The 24,250-nt window shown below is 34.2% G+C and overlaps 1 protein-coding gene across 1 annotated transcript; it reads left to right on the top strand.

Moving 5' to 3' along the window:
• Nucleotides 1–13,949: 13,949 nt before the first annotated feature.
• Nucleotides 13,950–15,709, top strand: LOC141714086 (two-component response regulator 24-like). Its single transcript, XM_074517627.1, has 3 exons — nucleotides 13,950–14,049; nucleotides 15,091–15,326; nucleotides 15,530–15,709. Exons 1-3 carry the CDS (start codon nucleotides 13,950–13,952, stop codon nucleotides 15,707–15,709), a joined length of 516 nt encoding a protein of 171 aa, XP_074373728.1.
• Nucleotides 15,710–24,250: the final 8,541 nt, after the last annotated feature.

Below are 24,250 nucleotides of genomic sequence, written 5' to 3'. Positions count from 1 at the left end.
GAGAAGTGAAGATGTCTGTAAGAAGTCGGTAAAAGACCTTTTTGAATAGTAATATAATAACTCGAATTTTTGAGACCTTGTAAAACGCTTAATGAATAGTAACCCTGACAGACGGGAAAAACTCTTTAACCCACACTATGTTGTGCATGAGAAAATGAGTTTCGGAGTTGATAACATGATTATACGTACCAAATGAGTGTATGTAAACGCTACTAGTTTTCGAAGAAAACGAACTTTAAAAAATGACCATATTTACGAATCATAAGGGATTACAGGAATCACAATATAATTAAAAATTTAAAACCCTACGGATTTATATTCAATTATGATAATTCAAAGCATAAGGAATAAATACGAAAGGATTTATGTCGCGAACCATTTTCGAGAAAGTATTACGAAAATATTTAAGCGACCGAGCGAATGCGTAAACGATTAAATAAACGTAACGCACTAACTAACCATAGTTGAAAGGTAACCATGGTTACTTTATCAAATAGTTAGCTAAGGTATAGGATGATCTGTATTAGTTTCAACTCATTGTTGAAAAAATAAAAACTCCGCTAAAATAATTTCATGCTAGGAAATGATAGATATACTCTTGCAACTTTCGAGGAAGCAATACCTTGTAATCCTTCTGGTCCATTTAAAATAGGTCGTTTGATATTTTACACATATCTTTAGGAGCTCTGAATACGTAGTTATAACTAATACAAACTTCATGCAAAGAGAAAAGTGAACTTTGATGAAAAGGAATTGGAAGATCAGTTTCCCAAAAAGTATACTTCTGCAATAACTCAAACATCCATGCCCTCTGTGGCACATGAAGAATTCAAGATAGATCCATCCAAGAATTTCCATGGTGAACCTATCATTCCAAAGGATGAGCCAATAAACTGGGATAGTCTACCAATTCCTAGGATATATGCTAGAGAATAAAAATCAATTACAAGCTACCACTTGCAGTATTTCCAAGAAGCAACCAAGAAGCAACCACAAAAACTCTCTCCCTCTCCCATATACTCTTCATTCGGCCCTAGCAAGGAATAGGAAGAAATCAATTTCAAATCTTCAAGCTCTAGCCATGGATAAATCCTTCCATTAATTCTCAAGATTTCTACCAACCAAACTAAGGTATGATAAATATTTGAGCTCTTTTTATCAAGGTTTGATGGGTGAAATAAATTCAACAAAGATGATAGTGAATAGTGTGAATAGTAACTCTTCTTTGGTTTCTTAATTTTAATGGTTGTTTTAGGTTCCAAAAACTATACTAAGCACTCCCAAGACTTCACCATCATCAAGAACACATCTCAAGATCTCAAGAAAGGTATAAATCTTTGACCCAACCTTATTTAAGATTTAAGTTCAAGATCCTTTTCGTATATAGTTCTAAACCTAGTTTTGGTGGGAGTATTGTTGTAATCTTGATGTTAACTAAGTAGATCTAAGGTTGATTGTTGTTGCCTCAAGAACATGATGTTCTTGAGAGGAGTTAGTGTGGTGATGATTATATTTTGATTGGTGGTGGTAGTATAAATATTTAAGGCATAAACAAAACTCTAATCATAACCATAATCTCGTTAAAACGAACAAAACGTACCTTTAAGTTTTTGAAGAAAGTCTTGAAGATGTAAACTGTATTATTTTGAAAACTAACCTTGATTATGATATAAAATGTTATAAGGTTCGTTTAGGCGTTTGAATCGCTTGATTCCGATTTATGGATCAAAGGTTCTGGCCGTTTTACTAAAAGTAATTTACGCGACATTTGCTACGAATTACGAACTTTGAAAATATAAAGGATCAAATTAAAAATGTTCATAAATCATGAAATTTTTACAGAGAGTATTAAATTGAGTTTCCTAACTTCCATAAAAAATTCAAGTGAAAATAATGATTTTTAAATTTTATAAAAATATCGGAGCCGAGACCGCGCGATTAGAAACCGTAGAAACCATAGGCGGAGCCGACGACGAAAATGAAAATGGACTTAAGATACTTTGAAAAAGGAAGCGACCATAATGTGATTAAGGAATTAAAGAAATAATAAGGGTAATATAATTTGAGAAAGTGCATAATGATTAGCGCATGAGTGCGGGTAGTGGTAAATTAGAACGGGACCTAACGAAAAGACTTGTGTTTAAGATTATAGATTCCCGAGCAGAACCTAGAGCATCCTCCACCTCAAGATACCCAGGAAAGTTTTTAAACCCTACCTTTTAAGAACTGTTGTGTTGTGAATATTTTACAAAACTGTGATATATGTATGAGATTGCTTTAAACTGTTTTACGAAGTTTGAGATGTATTACATTACTCAATTGTTGATAATTTCTAGTATATGTTCATACTGAGTTCGAAATGTTATATTTAGACCAAGAGTCGGTCGGTGTAAGCTTATAAAAACCCAGAAGTATCCCTGAGGAGTTTATAATTGAGAACGTTACGCTAGCGAGTAGTGTGGCGTGTATATATTTTAGACCGAGGATCGGTCAGTAAAAATTGATGAAAACTCGGAAGTATTCCGGAGATGCTTTATTTAAGAATATTAGCACTATAGCAGAGCGTGATGTATAAGTTGTAAGACCGAGAGTCGGTCAGTTTTGTTTTTATAAAATAAAAACCCGGGAATCATTCCGATGATATTTATAGGACGATTAAAGTCCAAAGTAGTTACGTTTCAAGGGACTCAACGTCCATTTACGAAATACTAAACACCTCGAACTTTTGTTAAAACGATTTTCAAAGATCGTATTCCCTCAACTATACTTTATCGTTCGAATAATAAATATCTATTTACTATTCATTTATTATGGGAGAAGTATTCTCCAGGGAATATTTATTCCAGACTCGATTAAATATTAAAGATTATTATATTACTTAAACATAAATTAGTTGAGGAATATTATTTCAAATATTCTTTTAGAAAAGTATAATTATTCGAGGTTTAATTATTCAACAATTATTATTTGATTATCAAGCATTAGTTATTTAATGATTTATTATGATTTAAAAATCATAAAACCTGATGTAAAATACTTTTTTATTTTCAGAAAATCATTCGAATAGTTTCGAATCGTCGAAAAATATCATCTTGACCTATTTTTTTAAAAAATATTTTGAATATAGTTTCAAGGAGAAACCTCCCTTATTTAATTATCTGTTGACAACGGTCAACTCACATCCTTAGTACTTCCTCCAAAAATTTTAGAAGTACATATTGAAAGAGATATGTCCTAAGTCCAATCATGTATGAGGATTTAGGAATAACTTTTATGTAATTTGTTTTGATTTCATTGATATTAATAAAAGACTTGTTTTGTTTTTATTGCGGGCTCTATCTATTTAAATGTTTAAATAAGATATACCACAGTTTAGAGTAAAGCTTTTTATGGATTGTGATGAGATCATAATAATGAGGCCTAAAAGATGATAACTCTAAACTTAAATAGTTCCTGGTCGTAGGATTACTAACTGGTAATTAATAATCCGCAAAGATCGGTACATACTATGCTTGCTTCATTATGAAGGATGTCAGTTCTCATAGACATTTGTGTGGTGACACTATAGCTAGTATGTAGGTGCTTATTATAGAATAAGTTTACTGAATATGACTCACACAGCTGAACAACTGATGGAGTTCACTCACATGTCAGCAGTTGTTCACATAGTGATAGTTGTACAAGTATCCTTAGACTTGAGGTCATCATAGTCATCTTGTGGTTTAGTTCTTAGTCTCAAGGGACAATTATAAGGGCTCTACTGGGTATAGGAATTTGTACACGAAGATAGTGTATGATCAATAAAGGATCTACCCCTTCCAGTGAAGGAAGAGAATGTTCAATGCTGATCCACTTATGCTAGTTCAGGAATCTCTGGCCAGAGTGAATGAAATTAGAAAGGAGTTTCTAATTTACATTAAATAGAACTAAGCATAGTGAATGGGAAAGCAAGTGATTAAATAAGATAGGCTTGACACAAGGTCTATGCCTTGTATTTAATCGTGACATTGCAGGGTACAAGGAATTGATTGTACGGTAACTACTCACTGAATAGGTTCTTGGTATTCTAAGCAGTGAATTCGTATTATCCGGATAGTCGCGATATGCTGAGAAGTAACCCTCATGATGTAGAATAAATATGATTAATTAATTAATCATATTTAATGAATTAGAGAATTTATATAAATAATGATAAAATAGTTTTATTATTATTTATTTCTACTATCGGCTTAATATTGAACCTACAGGGTCACACCATAAAAGAGAATGATTTAATGGTGGAGAAATTAATTAATATTGGCTGATAATTATTTATTTATGAAATAAATAATTAATTGGAAAATTTAATAATTTATTAAATGAGATTTAATTGATTATAAATTAATTAAGAAAAGGTTCTTAATATTATTAATTAAGAATTTAATTTTTGGAAATTAAATCAAGTGAGAGAATTATTTCTAAAGAGTTTAGAAAAAGGATTAATAATTAAAAGGTGTTTTAATTTTTAGTGAGAATAATAAAGGGTTAATAATAATAATATTTTATGGAAAAAAATTCAGCTGAAAATTTTGCCTATAAATACACTATTATAGACCCTATTTTTGCCTCAACCAAAAAGATTTACAAAAACCCTAATTCTCTCCATCTCCTCCTCCTTCATTACATTGTTTTCTTGGTGGATACCGGTGGAGTGTTTCACACTTGAGAAGCAACTGCTAAGGATCTCCGTTCATCGTTTTTGGATTGCCATTAAAGACCTTCATTTTTCCATTAACGTAAAGCTTCTTAAGGTAAACATACTGAACTACGAATTAAATATTATTTTTCGCATGGATCCTGCGGAGGGTTTCGTTTTTTTTTTAAGATTTAAATTTACGTTTTCGCTGTGTTTATGTGCTAAAAACCCTTCAATGGCATCAGAGCTACTTACGAAAAGTTTTTAATTCGTTTATGTGTTTAACTGTTTTCGATATATGAGCATGTACGTGATTCGCCATGATTTGATGTTGATATAATATGCTTATATATGTATGGTTTTGAATATATGATATTCATGTGAGTTGTATATTCATAAGATGATTATGTAATCTGTATATATACTGATATATACATGATTTATGTTTGTTCTAATTATGAGAATCATATTAGATACGGATTCTGAATTGGCTGCTGCAGATTTGCTGAAATCTGGGTCTGGTGTCCGATTTACGCAAACGAATACCCTATTCCATAGGTAAACGAGCGTCTGAACAAAATTGATAGCTAAAGCTATCAATGACTCGTCTGTAAGGCGTTTGACATCGTTTACTGCCCGTAAATAGTTATTCTTGTTTTTCTGATTTGATTCTGATTTTTCTGATTTTTGTCATATTTTCTTTTTATGATTAGATCATGGATAATATGATTTGTTAAGATCAGATTATGTGTTTTAACATGCTTTTATATGTTGTATGAGAATGGTGGATGGTTATGGCCTTTCGACCTTAGTGTAATGGTTTTGGTTTTGGTTTTAAATACGACTTGCATGTCGTCAATCTTTGTAATCATAAATCTTGAATGTAACTCGAGTTATTCTTGTAAGTTCATTAGATTAGTTTTACTTTCAATCATGTAATGTAATTGAAGACTCAAGAAGGCTATCCAATGGAGGTGATACAAAGAAGAAGACGAGGCATACAAGAAGTCTAAACAAAGAAGAAGACTTATGTAATAAGTAGTTGTATTTATTTCCATCACCATATTAGATTGATCTTGATCTTTATCATGAGCTTGATAAATATCACATAGGATGGGGCCATAACCAAACACATTTACTTTATTTCACTTTACATTTACTTGTTTATTTAATTTTATATATGAGATATATGCCTATGTTTACCATGCGATGATAGATTTAGGTGAACTTAAATCAATATAAGGCGTGCTCCAGAAAATCTAGAATAGGAATCGTTTCTTACCTTAACAATAAATATTATGAATACGATCATGAGATTCTTGTGTTTATGAAATACGTAATTGAATATGAATTTTCAATATTGAGAGAAAGGATGATTCTGTCAACAACAAATTTCTATCTGTAAAAAAGGGTTATTAAGTGACGCCTCTTGACAATGCTCCACCCGATCTGGGAATCATCTGATTATCGATTATTGATTTGAAATATTTAATTTAAAAGGAAGAATCTCTTTATAATATGATTATGATTGTAACGTAATATAATCCCTCTAAAATTAAATAATATCAAGTAGTAATTGGCCAATGACACAACGGGCTTGTGTCGGTCATAGCCTTCCAACATGGTAGAAAGTGGTTCTTATTTTTAAATCATTGTCATTTCGTGCTACAGCCGAGGGCTTTGATTTCGAAATAAAAAATACTTGTCTATTACATATAGATGTGTACATTGAATTAGAATATAAAGGTCGGTACGTGCTACAGCCGTGGGCCGCTGGAGACTGATTCAATTGTACAAAATGTTGGGTTAGACTTGACTTAGAATATTGAGTTTGTCGTGCCACAGTCGTGACTTAATTATTCAAGAGGCTAAACTTATATTAGGGAATAACATAAGATGTAATTGACAAGAGTTGTCTGCCTATTGAACATCACATGACGTTTCATGCCACAGTCGAGGTTGTATGATGGAATGTAGGATCCCTATTTCCACTAGCAATATGAATGCTTAATTTTCACTTGGGGGGTTGAAAAAATTAGATAAACTAGTGGGAGATACTTATGAATAAAGACCCGATTCATATAGTATTTTGAAATAAAATTGAACATTTGCTAAGTGTTGTTATGTGTTTATCATTTACAGATTTACTATATTCGTCATGTCTTCTGCACTATCACTTCGGAGCATACTAGATGCTCATAAGTTGACCGGTCCTAATTTAGCTGTTTGTTTTCACTGTAACAATTTGGGGCACTGGAAGAGGAACTGCAAGGTTTACCTTGCAGAATTAAAGAAGAAGGGTAGTGAGACTACCGCTTCTGATTCAGGCATGTTCATGATCGAAGTTAATATGTCACTAGGTCAAATTTCTACTTGGGTATTAGATACCGCCTGTGGTTCTCATATTTGTAATTCGTTGCAAGGACTAAAGGGAAGTAGGACTCTTGAAAAAGATGAGGTGATTCTACGTATGGGCAATGGAGCAAGGGTTGCGGCCATATCTGTAGGATCATTTAATTTACATATGCCTACGGGCAAGACTATTATTTTGAATAATTGTTAGTACCTTCCCTCTATTGTGACGAATATTGTTTCTATTCCTATGTTGGATGTGGATGGTTTTTCATTTATTATTAAGAATAATGAATGTTCTATCCTTAGAGATAATATTCTTTTTGGATGTGGCATTTTAAATAATGGTCTGTATGTATGTGACGTAGAGCATGATTTACTTCAGATTGAACAAACTAATAAAAGAAAACGAGATGATGAAAATCTGACCTATTTATGACACTGTAGGCTAGGTCATATTAGTGAAAATAGACTGCGGACATTGCATAAGGAAGGGTTACTTGACCCCTTTAATTTTGAATCATATCCTACATGCGAGTCTTGTCTATTGGGTAAAATGACCAAATCTCCATTTAGTGGACATGGAGAGAGGGGTGCAGATTTGCTATGATTGGTACACACAGATGTATGTGGACCAATGTCTACGCAAGCCATGGGTGGATTTTTGTACTTCATTACTTTCATAGATGATAGATCTAGATTCGGATATGTGTATTTGATGAAACACAAGTCTGAAGCCTTTGAAAAGTTCAAAGAATATAAACATGAAGTGGAGAAACAAACCAAACACAGTATTATAACTCTTCGATCAGATCGAGGTGGTGAATACTTGAATGGAGAGTTTCTAGATTATCTCAAAGAAAATGGTATAGTCTCCCAGTGGACTCCTCTATATACTCCACAGTTAAATGGGGTATCTGAAAGGAGAAATCGAACTTTGTTAGACATGGTTCGGTCCATGATGAACTATGCGAATCTTCCAGTATTCCTATGGGGTTATGCATTGGAAACCTCAGCATATTTACTGAATAAGGTGCCTTCCAAATCTGTTCCTCAAACACCATATGAGATATGGAAAGAAAGGAAACCGAGTCTTAAACACGTTAAGATTTGGGGATGTCCAGCTTATGTCAAGAAAGTTGACCCAGATAAGCTGGAATCTCGATCTGTAAAATGTAATTTTGTGGGATATCCTAAAGAGACTTTGACGTATTACTTTTACACCGATCATCGGGTGTTTGTCTCCAGACATGCTACCTTTTTGGAAAAGGAGTTTATCCTTGAAGGAAACAGTGGGAGCAAAATTGAACTTGATGAAGTTCAAGAAGCACAAACTACTACGGATCAAGTGGAAACACCTGTTCAGACTGAACAACCTTCTGTGGAACAGCCCATTCGAAGGACAGGGAGAGTGTCTCGCCAACCTGAGAGGTATTATGGCCTTGTCATTGAGAATGACAATGAGTTGTCAATCATTGATGATGACGACCCTGTGACCTATAATGAGGCTATGAGTAGTGTTGACTCAGAGAAATGGCATAGTGCCATGAAATCCGAAATGGAATCTATGTATACCAACCAAGTATGAACTCTGGTTGAGGCACCTGAAGGTGTTAAGCCTATTGGGTGCAAGTGGGTATACAAAAGAAAGATTGGAGCAGATGGCCAGGTGGAGACCTATAAGGTCAAGCTCGTGGCAAAAGGATTCAAACAAAGGAAAGGGATTGACTTTGATGAAACTTTTTCGCCTGTAGCCCTGTTAAAATCAATTCGGATTTTGCTTGCGATTGCTGCCTACTACGACTATGAGATCTGGCAAATGGACGTGAAAACGGCCTTCATCAATGGGGAACTTGAGGAGGAAGTGTATATGATACAACCAGAGGGTTTTCTTTCCAAGGGAAATGAACACCTAGTGTGTAAGCTGCTGCGAACCATATATGGTTTAAGGCATGCTTCTCGTAGATGGAACATCCGTTTTGATGAGACAATCAAAGAGTTTGGTTTTATCAAAAACATAGATAAACCATGTGTCTACAAGAAGGTTAGTGGGAGCGCGGTAACATTTCTTATATTATATGTGGATGACATACTTCTTCTAGGAAATGGTATACCGATGCTACAATCAGTCAAAGTATGGCTATCAAAGAACTTCACCATGGAGGACTTGGGAGAAGCATCCTATATTCTCGGTATGAATATCAATAGAGATAGATCTAGAAGAATGATAGGTCTTACCCAGGGTACATACCAGAAAGTGCTTAAAAGGTTTAGCATGTAAAACTCCAAAAGAGGTCTCATACCGATGAGCCATGGAGTGTCCCTTTCCGAAAAAATGTCTCCTAAGATACCTGAGGAAAGAGAGCGTATGAGTAAGATTCCTTATGCTTCAGCAATAGGATCTATCATGTACGCGATGTTGTGTACAAGGCCTGATGTTGCTTATTCAATTAGTGTGACGAGCATATATCAGTCCAATCCAGGTGAAGACCACTGGAAAGCAGTGAAAAACATCCTTAAGTACTTGCGAAGGACTCATGACATTTTTCTTGTTTTTGGTGGTGAATCTGAGTTGAAAATAGAGGGTTATACTGACTCTAATTTTCAATCAGAAAGTGATAGCAAATCCATATCAGGGTACGTGCTTACTCTGAATGGTGGTGCGATTAGTTGGAAGAGTTCCAAACAGTCTATAACGGCTGACTCCACAGCGGAAGCAGAATATATAGCTACAAGTGAGGCTGCAAAAGAAGTCGTTTGGATGAGGAAATTTGTTTCTGAGTTGGGAGTTGTTTCTAGCGTTGAAGAGCCTATTGTGTTGTATTGTGATAACAACGCAGCAATAGCACAAGCCAAGGAACCTAGGTCTCATAGAAATTCCAAACATGTCCTGCGGAGTTTTCATCTGATTAGGGAGATTGTTGAAAGAGGAGATGTCAACGTCAAGAGAGTTGACACACATAACAACGTAGCAGACCCACTCACAAAGCCACTTTCTCAGAGTCACTTTGATCGTCATAAAGACAAGATGGGTATTAGATACCAGAGTGATTGGTTTTAGTACAAGTGGGAGATTGAAAGAGATATGTCCTAAGTCCAATCATGTATGAGGATTTAGGAATAACTTTTATGTAATCTATTTTGATTTCATTGATATTAATAAAAGACTTATTTTGTTTTTATTGTGGGCTCTATCTATTTAAATGTTTAAATAAGATATACCACAATTTAGAGTAAAGCTTTTTATGGATTATGATGAGATCATAATAATGAGACCTAAAAGCTGATAACTCTAAACTTAAATAGTTCATGGTCGTAGGATTACTAACTGGTAATTAATAATCCTCAAAGATCGGTACATACTATGCTTGCTTCATTATGAAGGATGTCTTTTCTCATAGATATTTGTGTGATGACACTATAGCTAGTATGTAGGTGCTTATTATAGAATAAGTTCACTGAACATGACTCACACAGCTGAACAACTGATGGAGTTCACTCACGTGTTAGCAGTTGTTCACATAATGATAGTTGTACAAGTATCCTTAGACTTGAGGTCATCATAGTCATCTTGTGTACACTAAACTATGTTTTGGTTTAGTTCTTAGTCTCAAGGGACAATTATAAGGGCTCTACTGGGTATAAGAATTTGTACACGAAGATAGTGTATGATCAATAAAGGATCTACCCCTTCCAGTGAAGGAAGAGAATGTTCAATGCTGATCCACTTATGCTAGTTCAGGAATCTCTGGCCAGAGTGAATGAAATTAGAAAGGAGTTTCTAATTTACATTAAATAGAACTAAGCATAGTGAATGGGAAAGCAAGTGATTAAATAAGATAGGCTTGACATAAGTTTCATGCCTTGTATTTAATCGTGACATTGCAGGGTAGAAGGAATTGATTGTACGGTAACTACTCACTGAATAGGTTCTTGGTATTTTAAGCAGTGAATTCGTATTATCCGGATAGTCGTGATATGCTGAGAAGTATCCCTCATGATGTAGAATAAATATGATTAATTAATTAATCATATTTAATGAATTAGAGAATTTATATAAATAAGGATAAAATAGTTTTATTATTATTTATTTCTACTACCGGCTTAATATTGAACCTACAGGGTCACACCATAAAAGAGGATGATTTAATGATGGAGGAATTAATTAATAATGGCTGATAATTATTTATTTATGAAATAAATAATTAATTGGTAAATTTAATAATTGATTAAATGAGATTTAATTGATTATAAATTAATTAAGAAAAGGTTCTTAATATTATTAATTAAGAATTTAATTTTTGGAAATTAAATCAAGTGAGAGGATTATTTCTAAAGAGTTTAGAAAAAGGATTAATAATTAAAAGGTGGTTTAATTATTAGTGAGAATAATAAAGGGTTAATAATAATATTTTATGAAAAAATTTCAGCTGAAAATTTTTCCTATAAATATACTATTATAGACCCTATTTTTGCCTCAACTAAAAAGATTTACAAAAACCCTAATTTTCTCCATCTCCTCCTCCTTCATTACATCGTTTTCTTGGTGGATACCGGTGGGGAGTGCTTCACACTTGAGGAACAGCTACTAAGGATCTCCGTTCTTTATTTTTGGATCTCCATTAAAGACCTCCATCTTTCCATTAACGTAAAGCTTCTTAAGGTAAACATACTGAACTACGAATTAAATATTATTTTTCGCATGGATCCTGCGAAGGGTTTCGTTTTTTTTTTAAGATTTAAATTTATGTTTTCACTGCGTTTATGTGCTAAAAACCCTTCACACACACACATATATATATATATACCCTAGTAAGATAAGCTGTTTCCATCAACAAGCAAAACGTTTGGGGAACTTCGATGTGGTTCGAGTTCTCGATATATGATAGAATTCTTTTAAAGGACAAGGGAGGGGTAGACTCTGGTACTATGTGTGCTAGATGGACTATCAAAGGTACCGCAGGCGAAGGTACTCTGTGTACTCAGGAACTTGTGAAGTATGTGTATACCCAAAAATGGGACACGTAGCCCGAATGCGTAAGGGTGATAACCGGGATACGAAGGTGTCATCCTTCTACTAGTATAAAAGGTTACTATTATCGTATTACGACTGATCATCATATGCGGTGGCTCCAACGAGTGTCCTATTCTTCCAATTGGAATTGTGATGCAATACCGTAACCCAAGCCTAGGTGCTAGGTTTACTATTAAGGTATTCGTAGGATAATAAAATCCACTAAAGGATTATTTTCATAAGAAGCTGTGTATCACCAAGGAAAACTATTTTCGAATAAAACGTAATTATCATATATGACGTTTTACGTGAGTTTATCATACAGTCATTTCATACTATACATTATTATGCTGGGCATTATAGATCACTCTTGCTTTCTTTTAAATGACACAACACAACAGATAACCAGTATTCCAGTGTGGGAGTTAGTCGTTTGCAGTCATGGGGAGAATCCCTGGCAGCTTTGTCTCAGGTGTGCCAGAGTATCAGATAGGTATAAGATATCAGTCGTAATTATTATAACTTCATGTAGAGGTTATGAATAATTGTTTGAGATCCTGTAAAGTATATTTGAGTTTTAATAACAGATGATACTTTTTGTACGTCATTTCTAAGACTATAACTTGTGAGTGTGTGAGATTGGGGGTCTGTGATATGAAATTATTGGATTAATGAGTTAATGCAGGTTACATATGATTTAAGGATTGCGTGATGACCCAGATTCCTGACCCCAGATTTAGGGGCATTACAATGTCGAAAGTCACTTATATATGTAAAGAAGTGGATATATCGATTAGCCTTTGTATATCTCGATAGGAACATCTTTATACAATATTGAAGATCTCGATACAAGCTTTAAATGACAAAATGCAACTCAATTGAAGATTCAAGATTATCAGTCAACAAGCCATTTTATCATTGAAATGAAAAGTCTACAAATACATCTTGAAGAGTGCAAATTTAAAAACCAAGATGAACTGGACAAAAGAGGTTCACAGACCTGGAAAATAACATGCAGAGATGATGCACTTAAAATAAAAATAGATAAATACACTTTAGAAGATGTGTTAGTCCATTTTAGTGTAATCTTTGTAAGCTGTGCATGTTGATCTCAAAAACATGTCAAGGGTCCTTAGTTCAAGATAACAAAACTAAATCTAGAAATCTTGTGTTCTCTCAAGAGAAGTAGCCAAGTTCTTAATTTTCAAGAACACAAATTTATAGCACAACTAATTTGATTTAATATAAATCAAGTGACCTTTGATAATTACATATGTATTTTACGTTAAGTTATTTATCACTGCAAATTCATATCTAGGTGTTTAATTTCTATTGCCTAACCACAATCTGATTTTCAAAATAGTAAAAAGCAAGAAAATCAAGAAAACACATTCACCCCCCTCTATGTTGTACTTCATACCTAATATTGATATTTAGGGTATAATAGATGGTCATGGGCTTCTTTTAGGTGGGCCAAGTCAATCATCTGAGTCGATGTCGTGTCGCTTGTATGTTGCTCCCGTGTCGTTGAAGAGTCGACAACATTATGACACGTCACATAGCGAGTCAGACAGGTACGCAACTGAGTCATCTTGTTGATTGTATCTCTCATGCATTCTGTTGTTTTTTTGTGTCCGTGCGTCCTAACTAACTTAACTAAAAATATAAATTTTTTTGTATTAGTATTAGTATTAGTACTTTTAGAATAAAAAATATTGCTACATGGTGAATTACGAAGAAATTCAACAAGTCTTTGTAACATCCCACATCGATAAAAATAAGTGTGTATGGGGCATTTATAGATACAAGTTACCAACTAATATGTACCAAATCGCTAGCTTTTTAAGACTGACGTGTGGTGGGTTGTTGGTTCCGGTATACATTAGGTTGTGGGCTTGGATGTTATAAATGGTATCAGAGCTCTGTTCGGCCGAAAGTGCAGAGACACTGCCCGAGTTACGTATGTGTGTTTGTGAGATCGACAAGGATGCCGATCGTAGAAGGGGGTGTTTGTAACATCCCACATCGATAAAAATAAGAGTGTTTGAGGTCTTTATAGATACAAGTCAACAACTAATGTGTACCAAATCGCTAGATTTTTAGGACTAACATGTGGTGGGTTGTTGGATCCGATATACATTCAGTTGTGGACTTGGATATTATAGTTTTGTTGGAGGAACAAAAAAATATGTTACCTGAAACTTCGGGCCCTTTGAGCACGATCATGCAAGGATGAAGATAACTGATGAAAATAGGCAGCACCAACAACTCAAAATCTTTTTTTTCTAAATAAATTACATATTTTTAATCATACTATTAATGTTTAATTAAACTTGGTTTTATTTCTCATTTAACTTTTTGGGTCGATACTTATTTTTAAAGTTATTATGATATAATTCTATAACCTTATCTTTGAATAATTATACAAAGTAGTGGGATTCCATTCCACAAAGAACAACTTTTAATAAGTTGACAAAGTACCGGGTAAATTATATGAAGATTTTAAGTTATCAAAATAGATTCCCAAAACTTGAAGGACTTTATAAGGCTAATTTCAGTTTTGTACTCAAAGGTTATAATTCACAATTGACCATATAATGTCGTCAATTTTAGTCATGGATACATCTTGCAATTAATTTATGGACAACGGTGAAATCTTAGAAAATCTAAAATATAGTTTTAGTACTAACGTAAATGCACCTAATATATCTCTAAATGTATCGTATTTATTTCCCATTAAAGTCATAATCAAAAAAGTTTGAAACGTATCTACACGACTACTATATAAGATCATATTGTACGTCTGTTTTTCTTCATCCCAAAATGTTCCTAATTTTATTCATCATTCTATTTATAATCATTGTTCAAAGTAGGTTCTTTGTATGGTTATATTTAATTGTTGTAGTTATACAACTGAGTTAAATATTGATGAAATTATTTAATTTCATAAAATTTATCATTATTGTTGCAAAGTTTTCTTTAAATTTTACATTTTATAAAGTTGAAAATTATTAGAAGAATTATAATTAATTTCTGTTTACATGATCAGGGGGATACATGGCACTCAAAGGTCGCGGTTATTTATCTGGTGCTCGATTAATGACTGCGCTTATTGTTGAACGCAATTTTTTTGTCCGAATCCTCCACGCTATACTTTTCAAAAGAAGTGGATTTAAAATCTATGTTGTGACTAGTGGAGAAGAAGCCATAGATCTAATTAATTTGGGTAAAAAATTTGATATAATCATAATGGGCATGACATTTCCAATAACAAAAGGTGTTCAGGTAAGATTTTTTCTTTTAAAAATAATGATAATTTTTTTGTGTGTATGCTCATGAATACATAACAGCTTTTCCATTTAAAATGTTATGAATTTTGAAGAGGTAAAATTATTTATTTTTTATATAAAGTATTATTTTTGGATTGGTTATATATATACGCAATTGTAAACAAATCTCATGATTTAATGATACTTTTATCATTTCAGGAAATAAGGGAAATACGCGCAATTGGTGTTGATAACATGATTATTGGAACTGATGTCAAAGGTTACCTAACACATGATAATAACAATTGTTGTGAGATTGGTTTGGATCGCATTTATGAATTACCATTAACCCCGGAGATTGTTGCATCACTTCACAACGAGTTGATGGTCCGGAACTAAAAGAGACATAAAGATTTAATGATTATGTAAAACTATATGTCTATTGTATGCTCTTTTATATTCAAATAACTAGAGTAATAATAAAATTTAATTTACATATTTATTATTATATATTATAAAAGAAAAACAAGAGTAAAACTGTGAATTCTGATTAGAAACAACACGTCAAAAGTTTTTTTAATCTGAATGTACATATTCGTACAAATATATACTTCATTCAAGAAATTTCTTTCATATAAGAAACTTATTATCGAACCAAAAGATGTGAAAGATCTCCGGAAACTTAGAAAATAGAACTTTATTATTAAACAATAATCCTAAATTAAGTTCCATTCACAACTTATCATAAAAAGACAACATCAAAATGAATTAAATGTTTTAACGAAATAACTTAAATTAGAATATCTTACAAATATAAAATCTTAACTAAGTGATAAATATTATATATAAAATAAAAAGTAAAGAAAAATATAAAATTTGAAAATTTAAAGATAATATATTTAAAATATTGTAAGATATATATATATATATATATATAATAACTAAAAGGACCCTTTTAGTTAGATATTAAATATGAATTTAATTAACACATGAATAAGGACATCAGATATGTGTAATAATATTTTAAATCCCGGCCTCTAGTTTAAAATTAATTAAATATATTTTAGACCTCTAAAAGTTAAAAAATAATAGTCATCTAAAATAACACAAACCGTCCTTCAACAATATAAATCTACTTTAAAAGGCACAAAAGATGCCACCATACATGACCCCCGTCATACGGTCAGAAAGCCATCTTAAATGGCATCATTTCGTACAACTACCATAATATTCAATTTACATTTTACTAAAAATTGTTAAACCCTAATGAATCAAATAATTTATAAAAAAACACAAATTTATATTTTAATTTTTATATTTAAAGTTATTAGAATATGCCTTGAATTGAATCAGTAATTACCCCAAATGCTAAAATTTCGGGGGTCTCGTTGCCCGGTCAGCGAGTCGGGGTCCAGAGACGCAACGTGGCCCTGATGGGGGTTCAGGGGAAATTCCCCTGACCTTTATGGTATCTTAATTTTTACGTTAGGGTTACCTATTTTTGGCTTATTTTTCCAGGCTAATCTATAACCGCCTAGAGAGTATTATATAAACTTTTTAGGGAATAACCTAAATGTATGTAATATAATATTAGGTATGAAGTGCAACATAGAGGGGTGGTGAATGTGTTTTCTTATTTTCTAGATTTAACTGTGAATGTTTTGTGGTTTTTGGAACTAAATAACTAGAAGAATTTGTAGTGAAAAAATACTAAATATAAACACACAATGAATTTATCAAAAAAATCACTTGATTTGTATTAAATTAATTTTGTCTTTCTACAAATCTGTGTTCTTGAAAATAAGAACTCAGCTGCTTCTCTTGAGAGAATTACAAAATTTTCTAGATATGTTTGTTGTTTTTAAACAAAGGACCCGTGACATGTTTTATAGATAAACATGCACGGTTTACAGAACTTACATTAAAATAGACAAACACAATTTCTAAAGCTCATTTGTCTATTTTCATTTCTAGTGCAGTATATATATGCAGAATCTACTAGGCATGTGACCCTCCTTTGTCTAGTTCATCTTGGCCCTTGATCTTGTATTCTTCAAGCTGCATTTGTAGGCTTTCCAATTTAATGATGGAATTGTTTGTTGACTGATAATCTTGGATATTCAAGTTGTCTGTATTCTGAATTCAAAAGTTGTTTGTCGAGATCTCTTTTGATGTGTAGAGATATTACATATCAATAAGTAAAGTGATTTATCGATATCTCTAGTTCTATACATAGGTTTTTGACTTGTTGAGGTCTCCAATTCTCTATAAGCTTTTGACTTGTCGATATCTCCAGTGCTCTACATGAGCTTTTGATTGTCGATATCTCCAGTTCTCGACACAAGCTTTTGACTTGTCGATATCTCCAATTCTCTACATGGAGTTTTGACTTGTCGATATCTCTATTTCTCTACATGGACCTTTGACTTGTCGATATCTCCAGTTCTCTACATAAGCTTTTGACTTGTCGATATCTCCAGTTCTCTATATGGACCTTTAACTTGTCGATATCTCATGTTCTCTACATACAGATTGACTTGTCGATATCTCTTGGGACTTCTCTACAAGTCATTTTAGACTTCTCGACATACTTATCTATATTTCTTGATCTGTGACTTGTCAATATCTCACTTAGAACATTTTTCTTAGAACAACATTATTAATCTCCAATCTTCCACACTTCTCTCTAAGACATGATAAAGATTGATCTTCTTCCAAAGTTTATTCCTTAGATTGATGGTTGTTCAAGGAAAAAACCTCCAGTCTAATCTACTTAGCATTTTTATAGACTCAAGAAATACAGTTACAGAATATAATGGGATTATCATACAACTTATCCTTAGGGTTGTCAAGGTGACTTAGTCTTATTATGTAAATGCATGTCTTGCACAACAATCTCCCTCAATTTGTGAGAATATCACTTGTCACAAATTCATGCCTGATAACAAGACTAATCCCAAGATAAAATTAAAAATAAAACCAACAAATTTACAAAGTATAAATTTTATACAATATTGCAGTTACATACAAAGTTGAGTTTACATTATCATATGAATTTCTCAGAACATGGTTATTCTCTAATCAAATCTTTTAGTTTGACAAGACACGGTCATGTTCTTCAATAATTTTAGTTCCTCTTAGGGCTTCTACCAATTTGAGCCATTCACTTAGGGTGTAACTGTCAAGATTATATATTCTGTACCTTGATAATTTATGAGTTTTGATATATAGAAACACACAATTTTGAGAAACTCTGCTCAACCCCTTAGCCTTTAGCTCACCCGGACCTCTGCTCAACCATCTCAATTTCCTTTGCATACTTCATCTCATTTGCTTCCCTCTCGGCCTTTTTTTAGCATGTCTTTCATTCCTCTCTCTCAACCTTTCATCTAACTCAGCCTTTCTCATCATGGTAAAAGCATCCTTGGCACTCATCAAACTGATTACCCTTTCAAGATCTATAGCGGAGTAGTTTCCAATAAATTCTTTGTTTAGCGGGTTGAAAGTACCATCCTTAAAGTAAATTCTCACTTCTCCCAAAAATTCAACACAGACTCTGACTATTTCTTCAGCTAGCTGTTTGTGGTAGTCATCATCTATTATGTTTCTGAGATAGGTAGAAAATCACTCTGATTAAAATAGTTCCAAAGTGCACCAACTTCAACTTTAATTTTCTTTGGTTTTCTCCCAACAGACTTTAAATGAGTGTAAGTTGGAGGTTTGAAGAGTTTCTTTAAGGAAGTTTGCTCTGCTGTGATAGGAATTTTGAGTAGAGAGTTAGCAGTAGGTTTTTCAGGTACTTAGGCTTTGACGTCTGGATGTTATGAGTATGTGTTTGGCTAGGTGTTTGGGTTGAGGTTGGCAAATTTTTGCATATTTGGGTTACTGGTGTTTTATTTGAGTCTTTTCCTCCCTTTCCATCTCCCTTCTTTCCTCCATCCTTACCCTTATTCTGACCATCCTTGCTAGATTTAACATCCTTATGACACACACTACCTTTGTTTGAATGACTTGGATTTGTGCTAAAATATTTGTGCTCATCTTTCTATTACTCATCATCATTTTTAGTCCCTTAACAATATAGCAAGAATTACAGAAGGGGGGTTGAATGGAATTCTTGAACCTTTTTCTTGAAATAAAAATGTTCAACTCGATTATGGATATATTTGTTTTGATTAGCACAATGCGGAATGTAAACTTGAATGAATCAAAATATAAGTAATTAAAAACAAGAGTCTTTAAAAACTATCTGGTGGATTTAAACAATTCCACTAGAGATATATTTAATATATCGAGAGGACTCTGTGTGCAGAAATGCTCACAGCTGCTTACAAAATAGAACTGCTAAGAACACAGGAAATGCTAAAGATAGTGCTTACAAAGATTTCTCTGTTGTTGTTTCTTAGCTATCTCAGTTATTTTTCTATTTGCTACTCTCTTGGTTAATATATTACCAAGATTACAAAGTCAAAAGAACTGAACAAATATAAAATCTAACAGTCTTGATCTTTGCTGCTTTTCGTCCTCTATTACCCAGTTAATGGGCTTCCACAGTGTATTTGTATCCAACTCAACGGCTGTGTGTCAGCTTTCACTGTTCAACTGATGTTTGAATCTTGATATGATCATCTGTCGACTTTCAGATCATCCGTCGATGACTTAATTGATCATCCGTCGAAGCTTTGTTAAGCATCCGTTGGTAGCTATTTTGGTCATCCGTCGAAGCTTTGTTAATCATCCGTTGGTAGCTATTTTGGCACTTGACTTCATTTCACTTATACAGAATTACAAGACATTGCTTATGTACAGTTAATCAGCCTATTCTGCATATCTAGTTAAAGTCAACATGACTTATATGCTACTACAGATTCTATACAAAGGTGCATACAACACTGTGCTACAAACTTATTATTACATAAGCTACTCACTCGATGGATAATAAGTTAATCATCCGTCGGGACTATAATGAGTTATCCGTCGGGACTATAATTCTTATCCGTCGAGTGCTACATTATTTCACTAAGTAAAATCTACTTAGATGTTTTGTTTAGGTAATCATCAAGTACTCAACATATTCACAACAATCTCCCCCAATTTATGTCTACTGGAATTGTAGCCATAAATTAAGAGATACTTGATGATAACAAAACATCCTAAACATATATCTTTAAAGATAAGTAGATAAAACTGAAAGTGCTTCAATTTAAACAAAAATGTACAAGGTTTAGCTCACAGTCAGTTCAAGATGCTCCTCTAGTCTGAGCAGATTTTTCTAGTTTCTTGAAGGGCTGGATCTTCTTCCAAGCTTTCTGTTGTTTTCTTCAATTTGATTCTGGAGCTGTCTGTGGAATTCTAATTCATCAGATTCTGAGAGATCTAACATTTCTGGCATTTCTAAGAGAGTCTCATTGCTAGAGATACTCAATTGGTCTTCTAATCTGAAGAATCTTCTCACACCCTTGTCATCCATGAATTCCATCAGCCAGTAGGGCCTTAGATGCACTCTTCTCCCTGTGTATGGGATGATAAGAGTTTTGGGTAGTGCATCTTTGGCTCTAACACTCCTTAGCTCTTCAATCTTCTTCAATACTAATCTTCTTGCAGTTACATTGAACCCAAAGTTTTTCTTGAAGGATGAATAGACTTTGATCAACACAGCTTGGCTTTCTTGAAGTATCCTGTGAAGAGGCCACTGAATCTCCCTTCCCCCTTTGTACTTGAACACCAACCTTTCAGGTAGGTTTCTGTATGCATCAATTGCCCTTACCTCATCCAGCTCCTCCAGATAAAGGTTTAGATCTGAGGAGTATAGATCTTGACAGAAGCTTCTTTTTATCAGGCTTGGGTGTCTCATACACAGAATCCATAGGGTTCTTCAAAGATGACTTTGGATAGTTTGCCCTTGGTTTAAGAATTATCACAGCCTTTATAGTCTTGATGCAGGAAGATTGTCCTTTCTCCAGATAGTTCATGCTCATCTCATTCACATTGATTGGCTTGACACGAGAGTGATGGATGGCTGACTGATCTGGTTCCTTGACTAATTGAAACTTTTTCTGTATTTCCTCATCAATCTTTTTCCAGTTGATCAGAGTCAACTCTCCTTTATCAGCATCTTTCAAATTTGATCCTGCTGCATTTATAAGATCGATACCATCTGCAACTGGTGGCTTGGAGATAGTAATTGAAGGTACAATTACTTTGCTGATTTGAACTAGAAGTTTCTCCCCCTCAGTTGGTCCTTTCTCCCCCTTACTTGATTCTCTCTCCCCCTTTTTGTTATCATCAAGTGGAGGAGTTAGGCCTTGTGCTTTAGCCAGTTGCATAAGAAGATTTGTCTGAGTCTGTTGATTTTGAAGAAGTAGAGCCACTGAATTCTCAATAACCTGAACTCTGTTCTCCAGCTTGGCTATCTTCTTGTCAGAATCTGATTCTCTCCTTAATCTTAGTAATAGATCATACATGGTACCATATGGCATTATTGAATCCAGCTTCTCAGAGTTATATGTCTTTAAGTCAGCTATATCCTTTTTCAATTCATCCACACTGAGATTCTGTCTTGAGTGTTAGATCTTCATTAAATGTAAAGAGTCTAGGTGAGCTTGAAGAACAGGCTTGGTACTAGCATCTGAAGCTTCCTGAAGGGCCTGCTGAATAGCTATCACTTGTTTTACCAAAGACACCTCAAATTGCCCTGGTGTAAATTCCTTTTCCCATGCCCATTCAGGTAAACTTAAAGCAGAACTTGGGCCTTCAGCTCCCCCTAAGTTCATGCTTCCATCCAAAGAACCAGAGTATCAGAATTTACTCCAAATTCTTCAGATGGCTCTCCAGCTTGAGAAGGCATTCTGTTCACAGCAGCTTTATCTCTTTGAAGAGATTCTGTGGTTTGCACTAAATTCAAAGTCTGCTCTGCCTCCACATTGCCCTGAGCAGCCAACAGTTGATAGGCTGAAACAGGGTGAGTAAAAGTGTCAGCATCCAAGGAAATGTTATCAATTACAGCTTTATAATGTTGCTGAAATTGTCTTTCCTTTTCAGCATCATCCACAATCATTGACTCACTAGCAATGACCAGTTCCATCCTTATTTCTCCAGTACCTGCCTTTCTCTCATATTCTCTCTTTTGTTACATCAGGGTCTCACCCTGGCTCCCCACCCTCACACCCTCATCTTCACCTACTAAGGTGGGACTCCTCTCACTCACTTTTTCCAATCCTGAATGAATGGATTGCTGAGATTCACTCTTTTCCTCTCCTTTTGCCTGGGAGCAACCCAGCCTCTCACTCAATGCACTCTCCTCTCTCAGTCCTAAGAGTGATTATATTACCACCAAATCTTCTGCACTTGAAATTATTGAAGTTTGAAGTTGTGCAGAGACACTCGACGGATAAGTGATATCTGTCGGGTGAGTGGTAAAGCTATCCGACGGATAACTATTGTTAAGCTTATCCGTCGGGACACAATCACTACTCGACGGATGAGCAATATCCATCGAGAAAGTAGAAATGAATGAGGTGGGAAGAGAAACTATTGTTGACTCTGTGTTGATTGAAGTTATTTGAGGCACATATGTCACAATAGAATCAGAAAGAATTGGCAAGTGAGCCAATAAATCATCTAAAAGATGATGCTCACTTGCACTAGATTTTGGCTTCCCCAACAGAGTTAAAGAAGGGGAATCAGGAATTGAAGTGTTTATCATGTCCACTTCCAGTGAGTTAGTTGGCGAGTATTGTATTTCTGTGGCTTCTGTTATGAGAGATTTTGGCTGTGACTCCACATTTATTGGAGCCACATCAATCTGAATTTAAGAAGGTGCAGGGACTGTGTCTTTAGCACCAGTTTGCACTAAGTGTGTGCCCTGTGCATCCCTAGTTGTTTTGGATTTCTTCTTTCTAGTGTAAGTTTGGTGTGAGCTTGTGTCCCTAACCCTCTTGGCCTGTGCTCTTGGATGAGAGCTTTGTTCAATAGCCACATCCTTTTGGGAGGATGCAGCTAGAAGTGAGCTTTTGTCCTTTTTAAGCACTACAGTTTGTTGGGAAACTGTAGTGTGGCTAGGCTGGGATTCACTCAACTCTCCAACCTTATCCTTGGGGTTTCTTTGATGTTCACCCCTTCCCTCACCTATCTTACCCTCCTTCACACTCCCCTCTTTGGCTTTGGTAGATTTTTCAACTGGTACCTTTTGAGAGATACCAGAGGGAGTTTTCTTTGATTTGGATTTATAAATTGCAGTTGTTTTGGCAGCTTTGGTAGGCAACTGTTTGGTCATTGTCACAGTTGTCATAGCTATGCCTGAAGTCAAAGAAATAGAAGAGATTGGAGTAATTGAGGGTCTGGATGAACTTACCTCACTTACTTGAGGTGTCAGCATTACAGGAAAATAGAACATTGGCACATTCTTATGATGGTTGGCTCTGTTCAAGTCTGCAATGATTCTTCTCTCTTGAACCCAACAAGCTAATTTGTTGTTTGGGTTCTCAAGTTCAATCTCTTGACAAAGATGGTTAGCCAAAAGCATAAAAAATCTAGCATAGTAAATATTATTTCCTCTTTTGGCTAAGTCACCTAGTTTAAAACCTAACTCATACACAACAAGGTCACTGAAATTTTAATATTTGTCTGTAACTAGCATGTATAGCATGTTAAGCATGGAAATGTTCACAGAATCAAAATTACTGATTTTTCCAGAAAATACTTTAGTTACTACATCACACAAGTAACTCCATTCCTTCCTAAGACCTAGTCTTCTAATTTCACTTAGTTTTGCAGTAGGAAGTGCATAATGAATGAAATTGAGCATATTGACAATATCAGTGTCAGTGTGTGGTGCAGTTACATTATCATCAGGAATCTTGAAACATGCTTTTATGACATCACTATTGATACAGAAATCATTACCTTTGATGGTTAGAGTGATGGTTTTGTCAGTAGAGT

Source organism: Apium graveolens, chromosome 3, assembly GCF_009905375.1.
Source record: "Apium graveolens cultivar Ventura chromosome 3, ASM990537v1, whole genome shotgun sequence".
Lineage (NCBI taxonomy): Eukaryota > Viridiplantae > Streptophyta > Magnoliopsida > Apiales > Apiaceae > Apium > Apium graveolens.
Note: the sequence above shows the minus strand (reverse complement) of the source record. Positions and strands in the feature narration are given on the sequence as shown.

What these genes read in the sequence shown, in the direction of transcription:
- LOC141714086 (XM_074517627.1), top strand. Translation starts at nt 13,950, where the DNA reads ATGGTATCAGAGCTCTGTTCGGCCGAAAGTGCAGAGACACTGCCCGAG. An exon ending in TGCCGATCGTAGAAGGGGGT is followed by an intron (nt 14,050 to 15,090) that starts GTTTGTAACATC and finishes TTACATGATCAG; the next exon opens with GGGGATACATGGCACTCAAA. An exon ending in CAATAACAAAAGGTGTTCAG is followed by an intron (nt 15,327 to 15,529) that starts GTAAGATTTTTT and finishes TTATCATTTCAG; the next exon opens with GAAATAAGGGAAATACGCGC.